Genomic DNA, 20845 nt, shown 5'->3' on the forward strand with positions numbered 1-20845 from the left:
CACACACATAAGTGTACACACAGGTACGTGTGAAAATGTAATTAAAAATAAAATCTCCAGGAGCTAGAAAGATGGCTCATCAGTTAAGAGCACTTGCTGCTCTTGGAAAGGATCTAGGTTCAGTTCCCTGGATCCACATAACAGCTTATAGCTCCAGGTCTAGGGGGTCCTGTACCTTTTCATGGCCACCTAGGGTATCAGGCATTCATGTGAGCAGACATACATGCAAGCAGAATACCCATACACATAAAATAAAAAATATGTTTTTAAAAATAACTTTAAAAAGTTCTTTGCTATTTCAGTCCCATATTTGAGACTATTATTTACTTTTCTTGGAGAAATCCCTAGTCTATGCCTGGCCTATGCCATCGATCACAATCATGAATAATAGAATATATGAGACTCTGCAGAAGGAAGATTGACCAGGTTTCCTAGGCCCTGGATATTTTTAATATTTAATTTTGATTTCTGGATTTTTCTCACTCTCAATTATGAAGCAGTTGGTCTAAAAGGCCAAAGAAAATGCCCTTGAGTACTAACCACCAGATGTTTTTCCAGTCATAGTGTGGAACATGTACTTTCCTTTAAGAAAGAACCTGGCTATGACTGACAACAGAACAGAGCAGGACCTGTCTGAAATGGTCTCATTTGGTGTGAGATCAAACTAATAGCAGTTTTTATTGTTAGAGCCTTTTTTAACCTTGTAGATGAAGTAGCCAATTAAATACTGTATGTCTTAGGAGTAATGTAGATTTTCTTGATGTAATATTGAGATAAGCTTCCACTAAGTTGCCCCAAACTTATTCTGTAACTCTTGGTGACCCTTCTTCCTTAGCCTCCTGAGTGCTAGAATTATAGGTGAATATTATTAGCACACCTGAGTCTTCCCATTGACTCTTTATGATAAGGTTTTTGTTAGCAGTTCTTACCATGCCCAGCAGACTTGTGCAGTAGTGTTGCAGTGTCTTTGTCTTGTAGGTATGTGAAGTACGGCTCTGGCCCAGCTCGGTTCCCACTCCCGGACATGTTGAAATACGTCATTGAATTTGCCAGTACAAAGCCTGCCTCTGAAGGCTGTCTTTCTCAAAGTGCTGGGCACGTGACATTGCCACTTCCTTCAGTGCACTGCCCTGTTTCTGACCTCACATCCAAGCAAAGGTAATGGAAACAGATTTCTTACATGTTTTGTATTGTTTTCCATTTTTATTTGAGCCATTACCCATCTTTCCCACGTGCTGAGCACTCACCCCAGACAGCTCAAGGGGTGAGTTTAGTCTTCAGGGGAGGGTATTGTCACCACCTTGACTGCCTGTGTCTTGAGTATTTTGTCTCCAGGAAGTGTGCAGAGGCTTCTCACTGTCCACTGCCTGGAACAGACATTTCAGGACTACTTTGCTCTGAGCCCTGTCAGGACCTGGTCTTTCAGGTGTCTCATTCTGTGCTTCATCTGTGGTGAAGGAACGAGAAAAAAATTTACTCATGAGCAGTTACCCAAGGAGGGACTAGCTAGAATTCTGAGGACAACTAGAGAGGAGCTGGGCTCGTGAAAGCATAGAGAGACCAAGCCAGGATCCTCTGACTATAGCCAGCAGTCTGTATAGCCTGAAGGTGCCTGCAGGTTCAGAGTGTGCACATCTTAGCTAATAAAAATGCTAGGGTCTTAGCTAATAAAAATAATAGGGTCCCCCATAGAGAAAAGCCTATATTAAAAACCTAGTTGTTAGATAGGCAGTAATGGTGTGTGCCTTTAATCCCAACGTTTAGGAGACAGAGGCAGGCGGATCTATGAGTTCGAGGCCAGTATGGTCTACATTGAGTTCCAGGACAGCCAGAGCTACTCCGAAAAACCCTTTCACAAAAACAAAAAAAAAAAAAAAAAAAAAAAAAAAAAAAAAAAAAACCAAAAGAACAACTGAGTTGTTGAGGCTAGAGAATGCTCAGCCATGAAGAATGCATACTGCATTTGCAGAGGACCCTAGTTCAGTATCCAGCACCATATCAGGCAGCTTTACTTTGGTGATGTTAGTAGATAAATTTGGATTTATTTCTGGTTTATTTGGTGTTGGGAATCAAATCCAATGTCTTCTGCATGCTAGGCAAGCTTATGCCAGAAGAGTGTCATAGTGCTCTTATGGCTTTTGGTTGTTGTTTCTTTGTTGGGAGGACAGGATCTTACTGCATAGCCCTTAAGGCTTTGAGTTTGAACAGTGATTCTTACTCAACCTGCGGGTTTCGACCCTTCTTTGGGGTCAAATGACCCTTTCACAGATATTTACATTACGAATCACAACACTAAGAAAATTTTACTTCTGACGTAGCAACAAAAATACAAAAATAATTTTATGGTTGGGGGGGGTCACGGCATTAGGGTTCGCAGCATTAGGAAGGTTGGGAACCACTGAGTTTGAGGCTTTCCTGCCCCCATTTCACTTCCTGGGTGCAGGGGTCATAGGCATGAACCACTGTTACAGCTTAGTTCTGTTAAATGCTGTTTTTGTAATTAGTCAAATGCGGATAGCACTAATGTCAGCCTCATAACCAAGCTATGTTAAATGAGATGGTTCTATAAAAAAAAGTTTCCTTTTCTGTATATAGATTTTAGACAGGGCCTTAACTGTGTAGTTTATATTGGTCTTGAGTAAGATCCTCCTCCTACCTTAACCTCACCATTGCCAGGAGTTACATCTTTGTATGATTTCACTAAATAATAACTGTACCTTTTCATATAGTGGCTGGTTTTTTGAAGTGCATTGGTTTGGATCAAGTTGAATTTTTGTTCTTTTTTGAGAAAGGCCTTTAACTATACAGGGTGGCTTACAGTCATAGCAGTCCTGTGTTTCTGCCATCAAGGCCAGCCCAACTTGTATTTTAGGTATTACAAAGTGAGCGTTGTCTTTTGTTTTCCTCTAGTTCAAGTCCAGAAAGCTGTTGTCAGGATGCTGAAGGCACCTTTTCCTCTCCTGAGGATGCTCTGCCCAAGTCTGATGTAATGAATGGGCCGTTTTCCTCTCCCCACTCCTCCCTGGGAATGTCTGCACCCCCAGCTCCTCGGACAGTCACAGATGAGGAGATGAACTCTGTTAAGACCTGTCTTCAGAGGTGGCGGAGTGAGATTGAACAGGATATACAAGGTTGGTGCTCTGAAAACTCGTCAGCTACTCCCTGTCTTTCCTGTCTGTTTGGCTGTTTTGGAAGCAAGGCACCTTGGGTATTCATGCTGTCATTGCCCCTCACTGTTCAGTCAGGCCTGGTGACTAACTGTGACTTTTGCACTTCTGCCTTGTGGGCTTGGTCCTGTGGAATTACCCTCTCAGATCCGCCCCTTCTGCAAGTTTCTGGCAATTGTAGGAGTTTTGCAGTTAGGGAGACCTTTGCTGCGCTTAGTCAGTGTGTGTTCCTCTCCTCCCTTCTCTTGTCCTGCTCACGCCCTGCCCCTTTGAGGCAGGGTCTCAGTACTGACTAACCTTAAGTTTATGTGCTCCTCCTGCTTTGAGCTGACATGTGCTTCCATGCTGGCTTAATTTGTGTAAATGTAAAGTTTGTAATTGATAGTAAAAGGGACAGTAACAGTGTTTGCCTCATAACCAGGCCTTGTTAAATGAAAGTTTGGTTTACTGTCTTTCTTATTTTAAAAGATAAGATCACTCTTTATCACCCAGGCTAGTCTGAAACTCATGATCCTCCTGCCTCAACTTCCCCAGTGTAGGGACAGTGCCCACAGCTGTGAGCATCTTGACAAAATGATTGCTTCCTAAACAGTAGCTGCCCATGCTCTACTCTTGCTTGCCTCCCTCTGTGGCCCTCAGATAAGATAAGCATGTCCTCTGCCACTGATCGAAGTTCTCCTCTGATTGCTGTTGTACTTTTTCTGAACTTGTGCTTTAGTTCATGCAACTTCTTCTTAAATTGAGGCATTTTCTATAAGAAATGTCAGTGCCAGACCTCAATGTAATTACATTGAATTAAAAGCCTTTCTAACCTGAAGCCTTGCCACTTCAACACCATGTCTGCTTTGTGCTTCCTGGCAGGAAGTAGAGGTTGTTAGGATGGGGTGGGCACAGTGAAGCAATGCCATGTTACGTGGCTGGTCATGGCTGGTGGGCCGGCACGCAGATGCACTAATGGAGTTTTTCTTTCTTAACAGATTTAAAGAATTGTATCGAAAACACCACCCAGGCTATTGAGCAGATGTACTGTGATCCTCTTCTTCATCAGGTAGAGTTAAGAGTCATGGAAAATAGGCTGGTGCTAAAGGGAGAAAACGTAATACCACAAGGAAAGAGCTACATGGGTATCTCCCCAAAACAGAAGTATATTGTTCTCTTACATCATGTTGAAGGATTCAGAGTGTCTTCTATGTGCATTGAAACCTAAAACACCCTCTTTTTGGATTCTGCCATGTGGTGTTTTTCCATATAATGGGATGATTTGCTGTGAGTGGCTGGAGAGATGGCTTGGTGGTTAGAAGTACATGCTGTTCTTGCAGAGGACCCAAGGTCAGTTCCCAAGACCACCTACCTATAACTCTAATATTCTAGGGAGATCTGCTACCTCTGACCTCTATGGACACCTGAACTCACATGGGCGTACTCAAATGCACAAAAACACCCATAAGTTAAAAAAAAAAAGACAAATCATAAAAACAGCTTTCCTGTTAAATATTAATAAAATGAATTCCAAGGTCCTTTGAGATACCCCTTAGCGGAGCCCTAATGCTGTATTTTTCTAGTAACTGGAGACTCCAAAAGGAAGCTAGTCAGGGCAGAAATCCTTTACTGTCCACACTCATTTTCATGGACATGGCAGTGCACAGGCACCTCTGTGACTGGCTCATGGCACAGTGGCCTCTAGAACATGGCTCTGCTCCCAGCAGGGCAGTAAGCATGGTTGCAATGTGGAATGGCAACAGGTCATGTGACTCTTGGCTTTTCCTCTGGTCTCTTGTGCTATTTTTAAAAAAAATCTCCCATAGTAAGGTACTGAACAGAACTCGAGGCAGAAATGAGCCTCCTGAAGGGTCTGGCTTAACTCTTTCATTTTAAGAGCCCTGGGATTGATAGCTTCCAAAGCTGTACTTTCATTGGTCCATCCTAAAGTAGTAAAATGCTTAATGTGAACCCTATTATCTAATGTGTGTTTAGCCATTTCCCTTCTGCTTGCTAGCTGGGTATGTTTTGAATTCTAGTAATGTAAACATCATCAGGTTTCTTTGCTTGGTCTGAGAATCTTCCTTTCTGTTTTGCAGGTGCCTTATCGTTTACATGCAGTTCTTGTTCATGAAGGACAAGCCAACGCTGGACACTACTGGGCTTACATCTATAACCAACCACGGCAGATCTGGCTCAAATACAATGATATCTCTGTCACTGAGTCTTCCTGGGAGGAACTTGAAAGAGATTCTTATGGGGGCCTGAGAAATGTCAGTGCCTACTGCTTGATGTATATCAATGACAAACTACCCCACTTCAGTGCAGGTAAGAATGGCTGAATAGTATCCAGAGTTGGGGGCCGGAATGTAGTCTCTGGGAGAAAAACAATCTCATATGTATGTTGAAAACATTTAAACTACAATTTATTATTCTGTGAAATGTTTTTAAAACATAAAAGTTGTAAGAGAATAAAAGGAAAATAGGTTACTTTTTCCTACTTCTGTCTTTGACCATCAGCCCCACTCCCCAGCAAGTCCACACTGTGATATTTCTATATCATTCTCAAGACATTCTGTGTGACAGTAGATTTTATTATCTATTTTCCTTCCCCAGTTTTTCCTTGCATTGAGGTATTTTTCTGTTCACTTCTACCCACTTTTTATTAATTGAGAATTTAGCAAACTTACTTTTTCATAAATAGAACTTCCTTGAGCAGGTGTACTGGCTTAGGTCTATAATCTCAGTATACAAGAGATAAGGCAGAAGGGTTATGGGGCCAGCCTGGGCTTTAAACTAGGACCTGCCACAAAAAGTCAGAAAGTAACCTTCGTATATTTATGGTGTAAAGCCATAAATAGTGGCTGTGGGAGTTATAGGTAACTGTAATAGCTCTTGGTTGTCTATGAGTTCCTTGTTACTGCCTACATTGCTCTTTTTTATAGAGTACACGGAGGGCTGGGATTTAGATTTGTTTGTAGAGTACTTGCCTCGTGTGCGAAGCCCTGGGTTTGATCCCCAGCACTGTGTAAACCAAGTGTGGTTGTGCATGCTTGTAATTCCAGCTCTCAGAGGTGGGAGGCTTTGTAACACACTGACTCAGGAGGAACAAGTGGACTTTCACTTGCTTCATGAAAGGCTAATTAGTGGTAGCTGACAAGGATTTTGCTCTTCTGATGTAGACTTTCTTGGTTTTGATGACATAGTTAGAATTAGAATTTAATGTGTCCTGGATATTTTTGCCATTTTTTATTAAAGTTCTTAATGACTCTTGATTATGTACCATTTACCCAATATTCCATCTTGATTTCTGATAGCACATAATTTTTTCATACTGAGACAGAGTCTCACTATAAACCATCTGCCTGCCTCTGCCTCTAAAGTGCACTCAGATCAGTACCTTGAAATTTTTACTCAACTGTACTAAAATAGGTGAACATTCTTTTTGTCTTTCTGAGATAGTTTCTCATCTAGCCTATTCTGCCTCCCTGATTCCTGAGCTTCCTGCCTTCCCTCTCTGGTGCTGTACTGAGATTATAGCTGGACACCACCATGCCCAGCTAGAACATAGTTACCAGTCTTGGATGCAGTAGTTAAATTGATACGACTGTTACTTTAAGATTTCCTTTTCTCTTTGATCTTGTGTTTTGTTTTTAAGATAAAGCATTTCTGTGTATGCACCTGTGCTTATATGTATTTGTGCACTTGTGCACGCAGGTACCTGCAGAGGCCAAAAGGTGTAGGGTACCTGGAGCTGGATTACAGGTGGTTCTAAACATCTTAATGGATGCTGAAACCTGAATTTGGTTCTTCCACAAGAGCAGTGCACACTCTGAACCACTGAACCATCTCTCCAACCTCTTAGCTTAAGATTCTGTTACATCTACGGATGTTCAGATTTTAAAGAAATACTGAGTTCATCCAGTGACTGACCATGATTAAATCATTATCCTATCTCTGTTCATTCACTCAGCCGACAGTAATTTATTTTTAAGGGTTTATTTTTATTTTATGCTGATGAATATTTGGCTGCATGTATGTGTACTACATGTATGCCTGACGCCTGCAGAGGCTAGAAGAGAGTGTCATATCTCCTAGAACTGGAGTCATAGATGATTATGAGCTACCATGTTGGTCCTGGGAACCAGACCTGGGTCCTGTGCAGGAACGGCCAGTACCATTGGCTGCTGAGCCATGTCTGCGGCCCCAGCAGATGTATACCAAGCACCCGCCTGCTGCTTCTTCCTGGCAGGGCTCCTGATGTGTTGTGTGCATTAACCTCATTGTCAGAGCTTCTGATAGAATTATATGTGTATGAGTACACATGTTTGTATGCTTTTCTATTTAGGGACATGAGAAACGCTGAGGTGTGCTGCCCATCCATCTGGGAAGGGCTGTCTGATTTATCTTTGGTTTACCTTTTTCTGGATGTCACCCCATTTTAACTGCTTTCCTCAGAAGCAGCTCCTAGCGAATCTGATGAGATGGCAGGAGAAGTGGAAGCACTCTCTGTGGAACTCAGGCAGTACATCCAGGAAGATAATTGGAGGTTTGAGCAGGAGGTAGAGGAATGGGAAGAAGAACAGTCCTGTAAGATCCCACAGATGGAGTCCTCCCCAAACGCCTCATCACAGGATTTCTCCACGTCTCAAGGTATCCAAGGACAGTGCGCTGCAAGGTCTAGTCACATTCTTGCTGGACTCCCCAGCCAACCCCAGATACTCAGGGACATGGTGCTCCCTTGCTTTACAATGGGTTCTTTTATTTCTAATTTTTAATTTTTCTTTAGTGGAAAGAGTGTGAGAGCATATGCCATAGCACATGAGTTAAAATCAGGAGAAACTTGTAGGAGCCCATTTTCTCCTTCTAACATGTGGATCACAGGATTCAAACTCAGATCATCAGTCTTGGCAACAAGCACCTTTACCATTGAACCATTTCTGGCCCAACAAATAGTTTCATTATAGTTATCATACAATATGGTAGAATCATTGTGCCTTTAAAAGGTATTTTCTGATGAGCAGAAATAATGCAAGAAAGGCTTATTCCCCCAGGTTGTAGGAGAAATTATGACAGGATTAAAAGTTAGACTTTGTGAAAACTCTTCTGCATAGATCTTCCTAAGAAATAGCTGGTAGAAGAAACATCTGTGATGTGCAAAAATAAGGAAAATTGAGCACAGTAATTTTTTAACAAACCTTTCAAGGGTCCTTGATGTGGAGTAGTTGTTTCCTGTCAAAGTTTCTACAGACATTTATAAGGGCTTTGAAAAAGGTGTGCTAGGACTGTATATTGAACAGTGGTTCCTCCTGCTTGCCTATTTTCAGAGTTTAGAACATTACTATCAGATATGACACCTGTGTGATTTGTTTGTTTGTTTGTTTGGTCAGAGTCTCCAGCAGCCTCCTCTCTTGGTGTTCGGTGCTTGTCCTCTGAACATGCTGTGATTGCAAAGGAGCAGACTGCCCAAGCTATTGCAAACACGGCCCATGCCTATGAGAAGAGTGGGGTGGAAGCAGCCTTGAGTGAGGTGAGACTGGGTGGGGTGAGACAGAGTGAGTGGCCCTCCTGCAGGAGGGTCTGGCTTTTGATACCACCTGCCAGCTTCCTGTCCTTTCTATTCCATGTCTCTGCTGAATTTAACCATCCCTCTTTATTTCTTCCTGGTCTTTCTCCCACCACCCCCCATGGTTGTTTCTCTCCATTCTGCTGCCACAGCTTAAGGAAGCTGAACCTGAGAAGCCCAAATCCCAGGAAACAATCCTGGCAGAACAGTCAGAGCAGACCCCAGAGGCCAGTGACACAGAGGCTGCTACCCCACCTAACCCTGAGGTCTCTGAAGTCGAGATTCCCAGTGTGGGAAGGATTCTGGTTAGATCTGATGCAGATGGATATGATGAGGAGGTACAGAGACCAGTGCAGGCTAGCTGTGTGTTGTCTTTCAGAAGGTGTCTGTCACGAGCTAATGATTCTCACTAACACAAATAACAGACATGGAGGGCTGTCTGCTTTTGACCTTAGTTGCCATTTTTGAAAAGGCACCTGAGACCCATTCCTGCTTTGCACTATTGGCATGTGTGTGTGCATGTGTGTGTACACGAAGGCTTGTGTTTAGGAGGGACTGCGGTAAAGCCTGGCGAAGATAGGATTATCTCCATTTGGTATTGTGGACAAAAATATGTTTACCTTCTAGAGAGAATTTGTTTTGATAGTAGTCCATTATTTTGTCTTGCAAGCAGAATTTTTCCAGTTGCTCAGTGAGTAAAACAAATGTGGATTAAAGTTCCGAAATTTAGCAAGCAGCTGTTTTCTCATGGTGTGTCTCCTTTTCTGTTGCATTGCACACAAATAGTCATTAACCCTGTCTCAGGTTTCTGTCTTTTGCTGTGGGTATGTTTTGTTTTGTTTTGTTTTTTTAATTGAAAAGTTGCCGCTATTTAATATATACTCTTATACCTTCACTTAGGGAGTAAATTGGAATGCTGACCATATATTCGAGCTTACTTTTCAGCAGTGCCCCAGCAGAAACATCTTTGTCTTACAGAATTAGAATGTGCATGCAGAGGGACAGCTTGTCATAGGCATCATCACAAGGATAGCTAAGGCTGTGCATGCATTTAGAATAGGCTGAGAACCTTGACCTGCAGCCTGTGCTGGCCAAGGAGACAGTGCTCTGCCTCTCATCAGCACCCTGCTCACCTCTCTTCGTACAGTCTCCTTCTGAACCTGTCTGCTCTCCTTTTTCTCCCTGTTTGTGCCCTCTGTGGTAGGTGATGCTGAGCCCTGCCATGCAAGGGGTCATCCTGGCCATAGCTAAAGCACGCCAGACCTTTGACCGAGACGGGTCTGAAGCAGGGCTTATTAAGGTACTTGTGTTTTAACATTTTAACCCTCATGACCCAGGGATTTTTCCCTAAGACAGTGGGAAATGGTGCTAAGATGGCCTGTGCTGGGGAGATTGCTCTACGGGGAAGATCTACATTTGATCTACAGAACCTACATTAACAAAAAATTCTACAGGGCTGGAGTGATGTCCTAGCATCTAGTGCTCTTACAAAAAAACCCAAGTTTGGTTTCCAGTATACCACACTAAGCAGCCCACAACTCTCTATTGATCTAACAGTCTTCTGGCTTCTATGGGAACTAGACACATATGCTCCCTGCCCCATACATATATCCATGTAACTAGGCATGGTACAGTGCATGTTTGTAATCCCAGTGCTGCAGAGGTGGAGACAGTTGGATCTGTGAGGTTTGCTGGTCAGCCAACATAGCAGCCTACTTGATCAGTCTGAGGCCAATAAGACTTTGTCCCACAAAAAGCATGGTGCCCTGTGCCTTCAATCCCAGGCAGATCTCTCTTAATTCATGATTCACCTGGCTATATAGTAAGTTACTATCCAGCCAGGGCTACACAGTGAGACCCTGTTTTAACCCCCACCTCCCAAAAATGTGTGCTGCATAGAATCTGAAGAACGATACTCGAGATTGCCTTTTGTTCTATACACATGCAATCTAGCACACAAACATGCAGTATCCTGTGTTAAAATGAAACATGACACTGTCTTTCCTGTTCAGCTGGTGAGCAAGTTGTCCCACAAAGCTAATAATGCTCATCTTCACCTGGCACTAGCCCAGCAGTTAGCAGTGCTACCGGGCATTGCATTCAACCTAAAGGGATGAGGAGGCTGTTAAATGTTCATGATGTCACAAACCCTGAGAGACTGTGCCTTTGTAACTTGGAAAATTTTTAAAAAGATCATACTGTTTAAAGTATTTTAAGCTTAAGATGTTTGAATGAAATTATTTGGGTGGATTTTTAAATAATTTAAACTAAATATTTGTATTTTTAAGACCTTGATGAGAGCCAGGCATGGTGGCATATACCTGTAATCCTAGCACTTGGGAGGCACAACCAAGAAGATGGCCATAAGTTTAAGGCCAGCCTGGTCTATATAGTGAAGTCTTCGGTAGCCTGAACTACAGAATGAAACCCTGTTTCCACAAAATCAACTAAAAACTTGATGAGGAAAATGAGTTTGTTTTTTTGAGTATAGTGTTTCTCTAGTGCCAGGATTTGAGGGAGTTGTGATGTGCCAACAATTCACATATGCATAGTTGCTTTTGTAATTGATCGACAAGAATTCCTTAGCCTATTGTGGATTAATGAGAGGCCTTCTGGCATTTTGGTGTCAGTTTCTGTGTGTGCTTTAAGTCCACAGTGGTCCCTTCTCCACTCCCCAATTATATTTCTAACAGGCATTCCATGAAGAGTACTCCAGGCTCTATCAGCTTGCCAAAGAGACCCCCACCTCTCACAGTGACCCTCGCCTTCAGCACGTCCTTGTCTACTTCTTCCAAAATGAAGCACCCAAAAGGGTGGTAGAACGGACCCTTCTGGAACAGTTTGCCGATAGAAACCTTAGCTATGATGAGAGGTGAGAATGTTAGGCCTGTCCCTGCATGGGGTCTCATTAAGCAAGTTCCTCCTCCAGTTGGAGGTGCTGCCTTGCACCCTGCCATTGCTTTCTGAACTCTGTCCCATACAGATCTATCAGTATCATGAAGGTGGCTCAGGCCAAGCTGATGGAAATTGGTCCAGATGATATGAACATGGAAGAGTATAAGGTAAGTTTGTTTTGTTTCTTTTAATTCTTCTCAAAACATTAATTGTGAAGGCAAGTTCTACTGGAGACAGAATGGACCATTTTGTGTTACCAGAATGATTAATTCCCTAACAACTAAAACTTGAAAAAGAGGGGTAGGAGATGGGGCTGGGTGTGGTGGGGCACACCTTTAATCCCAGCACTCAGGAGGCAGAGGCAGTGGTTCTACATCGGGGAGGCCTGGTCTACATAGGGACAGCCAGGGTTACAAACTGAGAGGCAGAGTATGAATAAAGATCTTATTTTAGCCTCAGAATCACAGATGTGTCTGTTGTCAGTCTTTTGTTAGACTATGTCTACACTCATCTCCTGAGGGCCCTTTTGAGCCTTGTCCTAGACAGTGCTGTGCTAGGCATCATGTTTGTGTGTGTTGATATGGGTATGTAGAGGTGTCAATTTCTAGGATGCAGTAAAATACGTGCAACTACAGATTAAATTAAAAAACAAAACCAACCAGGTGGTGTTGCCTCACAGCTTTAATCCCAACACTCAGGAGGCAGAGGCAGGTAGAGCTCTGTGAGTTTGAGGACAGCCAGGACTTCACAGAGAAACACTGTCTCAGAAAAACCAAAAACAAAAACCTCTTTTGTGTACAAAAGCACGCTGTGCCAGTTGTGTTGTCTACACTTGTGTGTTGTCTGCACTGGCTGAGCTAAAACACATTGTGCCCATTGTGTTGTCACACTGACTGAGCTGACGGTGCTTTGTATGGCTTGAGTAGTCTTGTGGTCCCCTTTCCCGTGTCTGAGTGTCATGTCTGCACTCAGAAGTGTCATTTGTGTAGGTCAGGACTGGATGATTGAGTGTTGAGTTGGATTAGGAGAGTTTTCACACCACTTAGGTGAAGTAAAATGATTTACCAATCCCCAGCAGAAGGAGGGAGTAGAACCCTGACAGGCAATGGTGTAAACTATATTCTGTAGTCTAGACTAGCGAGGCTGGGTATTGTTGAGTAGCTGAGGATGGCTCTGCCTTCTTGGTTTTTCTGCCTCCACCTTTCCTTGCTGGGTTTATAGGCATGTGCCTCCATGCTCAGCTTTAAATCTTTTTTAATTTTAACCCAAGAGTTTGTGTGCTTTTGTAGTTGGCCAGATTTGCTGAGTGAATGCTTGTACTGAAGGTAGAGCAGTGAACATGAAACACGGTTTACTGAGATCAGTCATTAATAGTGGCCTTCCTTTCCAGAGGTGGCATGAAGATTACAGTTTGTTCCGAAAGGTGTCTGTGTACCTCCTGACAGGCCTGGAACTCTTTCAAAAAGGAAAGTATGTGGCCTTTTCTTTTGCTGGCATTGCCAGCACCCTAAGTCCCTCTGTCATATACACTGTGGCCTCTACCCCACCCCACCTCTGTGCTCAGCCTTGATCTACATATCCATCACGCTTTTTTTTTTGGGGGGGGGTTCCTTCATGCAATAATGAGTTTATTATTAAGGAGATGATGTTATGCTGGGCTCCTTCAGTGAAAGTGAAGTTTTGATTGGCACTGGTCACAATGAATAACTAGTCCCCTTCTTTGTCTTAGAGGTGGGGAAAACCTGAGGCCTGAAGATGTTTTCTGGTTTGCCTTCCCTCTTGGCTGGTGTGTAGAGAGCTGAGGCTGGCTGTGGCCTTGGCCCCTAAGCTTTTCCATTGCACCATATTGTAGCTGCATATGTTTTCATTGCAGAGAAATGAGAGCTAAGCCCTAGGTTTTGATGAAAGAGCTCAGCTGTGGATTGTCTCCTACTTCCTAGGTACCAGGAAGCACTGTCCTATCTGGTGTATGCCTACCAGAGCAATGCTGCCTTACTGATGAAGGGGCCCCGCAGGGGTGTGAAGGAGTCTGTGATCGCACTATACCGCAGAAAATGCCTTCTGGTTTGTACAGCCTGTGAAGCCTTAATCTTTTCTCCTCCCTCCCTGCCTCCATCCTGCTCTGCCTTGCTCTCTTACTTTTCAACATCTGACAAATTGAGCTAGCCATGCCCATCTCTGTCCTTGTATACTTACATTAAAGCTTTTAGCATTTTGCCCTGCTAGGTATGAGTTTACTAGGCACAGAGCCTTCTTCTGGTCAGCTGTTTGCTCTGAGCCCGTCACATACTGAGCTACAGTGAATACATGGAAACAATGGGATGTGTCCTAGGGTTGCCTAGCAGATGACAGTTTTCAGGTGTCTTAGACAGGTATTCTGGTCTTACAAAGGCTTTACAGAGTGTAATAGTCTTGCTAGCCTTGTCGCCTTCCCTCCTTTGCACAGGGCAGCCATAGGGAAAGCAGGTGTAACCCTGTCAGCCTGTCCAGGAGTTCGTGTCGTGCTAGTTCTTCATGGAAGTGTCTGTCAAGAGATGGCTTGCTTGCAGATCATTCACATATTCCGTTTCCTCGGATGTCCTGTGGATTTGTCCTTCCCTTGGCATCCTCATTTTCTCATGATTCTCAGATTGCTGTGTCAGTTACAGGTGTGGCAGGGCTGGCTACCTTTGCTGAGAAGAAGATAACTAAAAGGCTTTGTATGTTGGCTTCTAAGTCACCTTGAGTGTCTTCACCCCTTCCTTGATGCTGCCATACCAAGGATGGTTTAGGCTTCCCATCACTGGCTTTCATCCTTTAGTGTGTACCATAGGGCTTCCTTTAGACATTGGTGACTGCTGACCAGTCTGGGAAGCAGCCTAGGTTTCAGTGTCTTCTGTGTATGAATCTGGTGGTCAGTGAAGTTTGAGAATCACTAAATAGGTCTTTGGGTGGAAGCAGATGTCAAATATGACCCTGACGTTTAAGTTTAGGCCAGTGAATCCCAAGTTTGGGTGCATTCCAGTCATTACGAGAGTTGCTATGAAATCCCAGGGCCTGGATCACCTACATCCTAATCCTAATTATGTCAGTACATCTGGGACAGGAACCAATACTTCCTCCCTCCCCGAAGTTAGGTGATTTTGGTGTGACCATTGGTTTAGATTCCTACTAAGTTGGTACTTACTTTTCCAAATGTTTTCCCCTTATCTGACATATATCTGTAGGAGCTGAATGCCAAGGCTGCCTCTCTGTTTGAAACGAATGATGACCACTCTGTAACAGAGGGCATTAATGTGATGAATGAATTGATCATTCCCTGTATCCACCTGATCATTAATAATGACATCTCTAAGGATGACTTGGATGCCATTGAGGTCATGAGGAACCATTGGTGCTCTTACCTGGGGAAGGACATCGCAGGTATGTCACTGGCACTGCTTATGGTGTCTATGGTTTTGTGTGTCTGAGAACTCACAGGGGTCACACCCTCTAGTGTCACTGGTTATTGGAGCCTTTTAGGGGAGTAGGAATCCCCTAACATCTTCAGTAAGATACATGGGTATACTCCATGGAAGAGGGGTCTGGGAGTTTGGCCTTTACTCTTTTCCACCTCCTTGTCTCAGCCAGCTGCTGAAGCCCCTCCAAGATCAGCCAGAAAGTTTTAGAGAGCTGTGACTTACTGACACTTGTTAATTTTTTTTGCAGTACTGGGAACTAAAACCTAGGGCCATGCTGAGCAAGCAACCTTGCTATACTTCAAGCCTTGTCATACTTAAGCCCCAGCAATCCCTGTTTGAAAACAGTCAGTGTTCTATAGGAACCTTAGTCTTCTATTATCTTCCCACTATTAAATTCTAGGTTTTTATCATTTAAAAATCAAAGTATATTTATGCAGAGTGACTCTTTAAATTTATTGAGGTTTGAAGTTAAGTATATAATAATATTAACTAATTACTTTAGTAAATTAGTAATTGGAATATCTTGAGAGATCCTAAAGCTAGTAGTACTTTGTGGGTGGGTTCAGTGGCTTGGAAGGTGTATATTCTGTTGGGAATCCTTCTTGTTCATTTTCTACCTGTGTAAAGATAGTCTAATGACCTCTTCTAGTAATCAGGATTTATTGCTAGATCTTATAATAAGCATTTGCTGTGTGTTTCCTTTTGCCTGCTTTTCTTTAGACCGTGTGTGATCTGGTTTTACTTAGTTCTCTGTGGACACTAGTGTATTTATGCACTTGTGCTACAATAGCACCATTATGTCTGTGGTTCAGACCATTACATACGGTTTCTCAGGTTTTAAGAGGATGGTTATTAAGAAGACACAGCCATGATGGCAAAATAGCTTTGCTGCTTGGCCAGCAGGTCTTTGCTCCTGACTGGCCTGACATAAAGCAGGGCTTTTAACATTGTTCCCACTTGTACCTTCTTTCCACCTTTGGAACTTTTTGTTTGATTGTTTTATTTTGAGTCATCATCTCATTGTGTTGTTCTGGCTGGCCTGAAACTCACTCTGGAAAACCAGACTGGCCTCAAACTCAAAAGATATCTGCCTCTGCCTCCTGAAACCTGGGATTAAAGGGATGCTCTACCATGTCAAGCTACTTAAAAAATATTGCTTTTATTTATCATTATTATTGGGTGTATAGGGGGATGCATATATTATAGCACATGGGTGTAACTCAGAGGACAACTTTGTGGAGTTCTCTTTTCATCTTTACCTGGGTTCTAGGGATTAAACTCAAGTCCCTAGGCTTGTGCAGTAAGTGCTTTACTCTCTGAGCTATCTCGCTGGTCTCACCCAGGAAGTTTGTATGCACCCCACATATATAGGCATATCAAAATAGGTACACAGATCAAATCTTTACCATTTATTAAATATGATAACAAATTTGCATGCACATGATATGCATTGCTTGTTTTTACATAAAGGGTTAAATCTTGGTTGAATATTTGATACTTCAGGATTTAGAACATCTCAAAAACGATGGCTTTCACAGTTGATTGGTTTTTCAGATTTGACTTTAATTCTATGAATGTCAATAATGAGCATACTACTTTACATAAATTTGTAGTATAAAATGGTGGAGGTACACTGAGGGCCATTTCAAAAACGATGGAAATTCTGATCTAACCCCAAGCCAGATTTCACTTAATGCCTTTTTTTTTTTTTAATGAAGCAAGTTAGCAACTCAAAGTACTTTTAAAAATTAAACACCTTAAAAAAAATAAAAAAAAAATTAAACACCTTACTCCATACAATGGAGATAACCCTAAGTTGATGCTTGCATGCATCAAATCATGGTAGGAAGAGTTTGGAAAGTCTTTTCTGTGGTTAAATTATTAATGTTTCTATAAGAATGGAAAGCTTGGCAGCATATATTGGCATTGACTGCATGCACATTGTGTTTTTTGGAACTAAGGCTGTAGTGAAGCCATGATTACATGTGTGCTTTCCAGCTGATTTTTCACTCATGTGTCCAGATACCTTTTACTGTTGCCAGATTTTCATGACAGCCTCTCCCACCCAACATAAGCGGACATGGACTCAGTTATGCAGCTCTGTGTGGGGTTTTTCACCTATAGTGGGAGGACTGAGTCCCAAAGGCATCCTCATCTGTTAGCTGCAGCAGGATACATGCTGTTGGAGCTAGAGTGTTAGCTGCTTGAAGGCCCTTGTGTATGGCTGCAGGCTTCTGTTTCCACAAAGATCTCTTTAGCTGTGTTTGTAACCATCCATTTTCTCTCTACAGAAAATCTGCAGCTGTGTTTAGGGGAGTTCCTACCCAGGCTTCTAGATCCTTCTGCAGAAATCATCGTCTTGAAAGAGCCTCCAACTATTCGACCGAATTCTCCCTATGACCTTTGCAGCCGGTTTGCAGCTGTCATGGAGTCCATTCAAGGAGTTTCAACAGTAACAGTGAAATAAGCTCTCATAGCCAAGACTCAGCCTGGTCTCTGGTTACCTGCCTGCTACACAACAGTCTGTTGTTGCAGATTCCCCTAGTGGGGGACTGGATGGCTGAGCAAGATTCAGACCCTCACCCCTCTCATAATGTGTGTTTAAAGGGATTAAGGATAAAGTTGCACATTTTAGGTACAGAATCATGAGAGCTATCTCACTGAAGAAGGCCAGTGCATTATAGTTTTGAATTATCCCAGAAGACCTGAATTGCCTTTTTAATCTCCCATAATACTTGGGTTTGTATAAGCCTCATGCCACTTTTTAAATTGCCCTTCAGGCACCAGTATTTCTGTGTCACAGCAGAAGGGTGACTCATCAGAACTGAACTGGAGGAGCAGTTACTAGTAATTTTGTCAAGTTCAGATGACATTTTAAAATCCTTAACTACCAGAGGTTAGTAATAAAGTCTTGTGTGGCTCTCAACAGTGACGAAAGGGGGTACTGATGAGCCCTTCCTTCCTCATGTGGGTGGAATTTGAGGCTGCACCGCAAAACCTGGGAAAGCTGCCTCAACTTTTGGTCTGTTCATATTTTAGATAAACCAGAAAACCTCACATTCAGTCCTGAGTGAAAGAAAGCAGCTTTCAGCCCAGGGGTATTATGAAGCTGCACAAGGAACATTTTAATAGTACTAATCATTTAAGCAAAATTTTGAAATTTATCAGAAACAGGTGTCTAAGGCTACCCTGGCTTAATAGAACATTTTGATTCTCTCCCCCCCCTCCCCCGCCCCCCACCTTTTAGAAAATAAGGATGTGAATTTGTATAGAGAAAAGAACATTTATCTGTATGTATATGTAGAGAGAAATCCATTTTTAAAGAACTTCTAATTGGAAACTCATGTTTTAACCAAATTTTAAGGATTAATGGAAAAATCATGGGAGGGAAGAACACAATACAACTATGCAGATTTTATAAATGTGCAATAAAAGTATTTGTTTTACCTTTGGTGTGTAGTATGACCTTTTTTTGAAATCCATGTTTCCCATTTTGGAAATGAGTGGACTCCATAATATTTATGATTTCAGCCTTTCTTTCAATAATGGGGGGTGGGGATGAGGGATTCTCTTTTCACCTTCTTCAAAAGTTTATTTTTTATTTATATATATGCATATCTCATGTGTACAAGTGCTCACAGAGGCCAGAAGATAGCATTGGATTCTCTGGAACTGGAGTTGTAAGCCACCTATTATGTTCTGGGATCCAAACTCCAGTTAGCACAGCAGTTCTCAGCCTTGAGTCACAACTCTTGGGGGTTGGATTACCCTTTCACAGAGGTCACCTAAGACTATTGGAAACAAAGATATTTGAATTATGATTTATAAATAGCAAAATTAGTTGTGAAGTAGCAATGAAAATGATTTTATGGTTGGGTATCATCACAGCATGAGGAACTGTATTGAAGTGTTGAAGCATCAGGAAGGTTGAGAGACACTGGGTTAGCAAGTGCTCCTAACCACTCAGTCCTGTCTTCTCTCTCTACCCCCCCTCCCCCCCCCCCACCCAGTGACTAAGTAGTGTGTATTATTTAGATCCAACCTGATCACCAGGGAGAGTGCTGACACAGAGCTTCTCAATCTTGTGTAGCTGGCTACCTTTTGTACATCCCTGTTTCTGGGCTTCACAAACGAAGATTTTGCTGTTGGTGTTTGTTTTTGAGAGACTTGTGTAAACTAGATGGTCCTCAAACTTATGTAGCCGAGGCTCGCTTCTAACTGCTGATCTTTACTGTGTCTATTTCCCAAATACTGAGATTACAGGCATGCATCACCATGTAACTTTAACAGCTCTCAGGCTTTGGCTTAGAATGTTTCTGTGTTTTGCTGGACTCTTACTGGCTTGCTTTATTTATTTATTTATTTATTTATTTATTTATTTATTTATTTATTTATTTATTTATTGGCTTTGGGTCTTATTCTGTAGCTCAGGCCACGCTGGCCTAGAAAATACTATGTAGCCCAGGCTTGTCCTGAACTTGCAGCAGTCTACCCTCACATGTTGGGGTTACAGTATAAGCTACTGTTCCTAGCCTAAAATGCTTCTAGTATAAATATAAAACTTTTTACTCTATTTATTTTGCTTGTGTGTACACTCCATAGCATGCCTGTGGAGGTCAGAGGACAACCTGTGGGAGTTGGTGTTTGCCTTCCATTTTGCAGGTTTTCAGGATTGAATTCAGGATGTGTAGCGTCTTTACCCACCAGAGCATCTCGCTGCCTCTTGACTCTGAGACACTATCTATGTTCTGTGTTCACCTCCAAGTCGGGTCTTGTGACTACAGCCTCCTGAGCAGCCAGATTATGGACATGTGACATCTCAGTTGCTTTAGCATTTTTAAAGACTTGGAGATAAGAATACTGTGGTGAAAGAACCAGAGGAGGGAAAGCCAGTGTGAAAGATGGTTGGAGCACTGTGCTTTTCCTCCAGATGTGCCATAGAGACATGCTGAACTGGAACTTTGTCACCTCTTCTTACAACTATTAGTTGCCAGGCGGTGGTGGCGCACACCTTTGATCATCCCAGCACTTGAAAAGCAAAGGTAGGTGGCTCCCTTGAGTTCCATGACAGAGAAAACCTGTCTCGAAAACAAAAACAAACAAACAAACAAACAAACAAAAAACAACAGAAACCAAAATCTACTCTAAAAATAAAGGGACAGTGAATTGATGATTTGGCTTAGTGTTAGAGAACTTGACTGGCATGCTTATTAGGGTCCTGTGTTTAAGCCCTAGCCCTTAAAACAGGGGAAAAAAGAAGGTAATTTTTACCCTACATATTTCAAGAAAGGTGGATACCTTAAAGGAGTCAATTAGCAAGGGCTATTTAATGAAAGAAAGACCACCTTTCAGACCATCAGCCTTTGCTGAGCCTCTAGGGCCCTGAGGCCACCATGGCTGTGCAGTTAGTTGATAGAGAGAACTTAATGTGCATGAGGTGAGGTCATGAGTTCCATCCCTGGCAGCACATAAATCTGGTTTCAAGCCTGAAATCCCAATACTCTAGAGATGGTGGGGGGGGGGGTGTTCAGAAGTTCAAAGTCATTCTCAGCTTTGTAGGAAGTTTCAGAACAGCCTCTCAAAACAGCTGTAAGACAGGAAACATGGATTTTTATCTTTCCATGTGAAATTCAATCCCTACCGGGGATTGAACCCAGGGTCTCACCAATGTCAGGTAGGTGGTTTGCCATAGAGCAACATCAGTAGCCCAAGAAGTATTTTCAATTAGATTAACTTACAAGTCTATGGGAAAAGTTCTTGTTAAAGATTTTAATTAGTTCTGATTTTAACTCTCCCTT

At 42.5% G+C, this 20845-nt stretch overlaps 1 protein-coding gene across 6 annotated transcripts in view; it reads left to right on the forward strand.

The window, feature by feature from the left end:
- Positions 1-18493, forward strand: part of Usp28 (ubiquitin specific peptidase 28) — a 57698-nt gene extending 39205 nt beyond the window's left edge. For 2 of the 6 annotated variants that reach the window (XM_051197370.1, XM_051197371.1), the window contains exons 13-26: positions 979-1158; positions 2911-3131; positions 4145-4215; positions 5246-5474; positions 7605-7799; positions 8537-8676; positions 8865-9050; positions 9917-10012; positions 11406-11584; positions 11696-11774; positions 12998-13077; positions 13548-13671; positions 14814-15009; positions 17339-18493. In XM_051197370.1, the coding sequence (XP_051053327.1) occupies positions 979-1158; positions 2911-3131; positions 4145-4215; positions 5246-5474; positions 7605-7799; positions 8537-8676; positions 8865-9050; positions 9917-10012; positions 11406-11584; positions 11696-11774; positions 12998-13077; positions 13548-13671; positions 14814-15009; positions 17339-17514 (2152 nt within the window). In that variant the 3' untranslated portion in view covers positions 17515-18493. The remainder of the gene's footprint in view (positions 1-978; positions 1159-2910; positions 3132-4144; positions 4216-5245; positions 5475-7604; positions 7800-8536; positions 8677-8864; positions 9051-9916; positions 10013-11405; positions 11585-11695; positions 11775-12997; positions 13078-13547; positions 13672-14813; positions 15010-17338) is intronic. The other 4 variants (XM_051197372.1, XM_051197373.1, XM_051197374.1 and 1 more) reach the window with 2 other exon arrangements.
- Positions 18494-20845: the final 2352 nt, after the last annotated feature.

This window comes from Phodopus roborovskii, unplaced genomic scaffold (assembly GCF_943737965.1).
Source record: "Phodopus roborovskii unplaced genomic scaffold, PHOROB, whole genome shotgun sequence".
Lineage (NCBI taxonomy): Eukaryota > Metazoa > Chordata > Mammalia > Rodentia > Cricetidae > Phodopus > Phodopus roborovskii.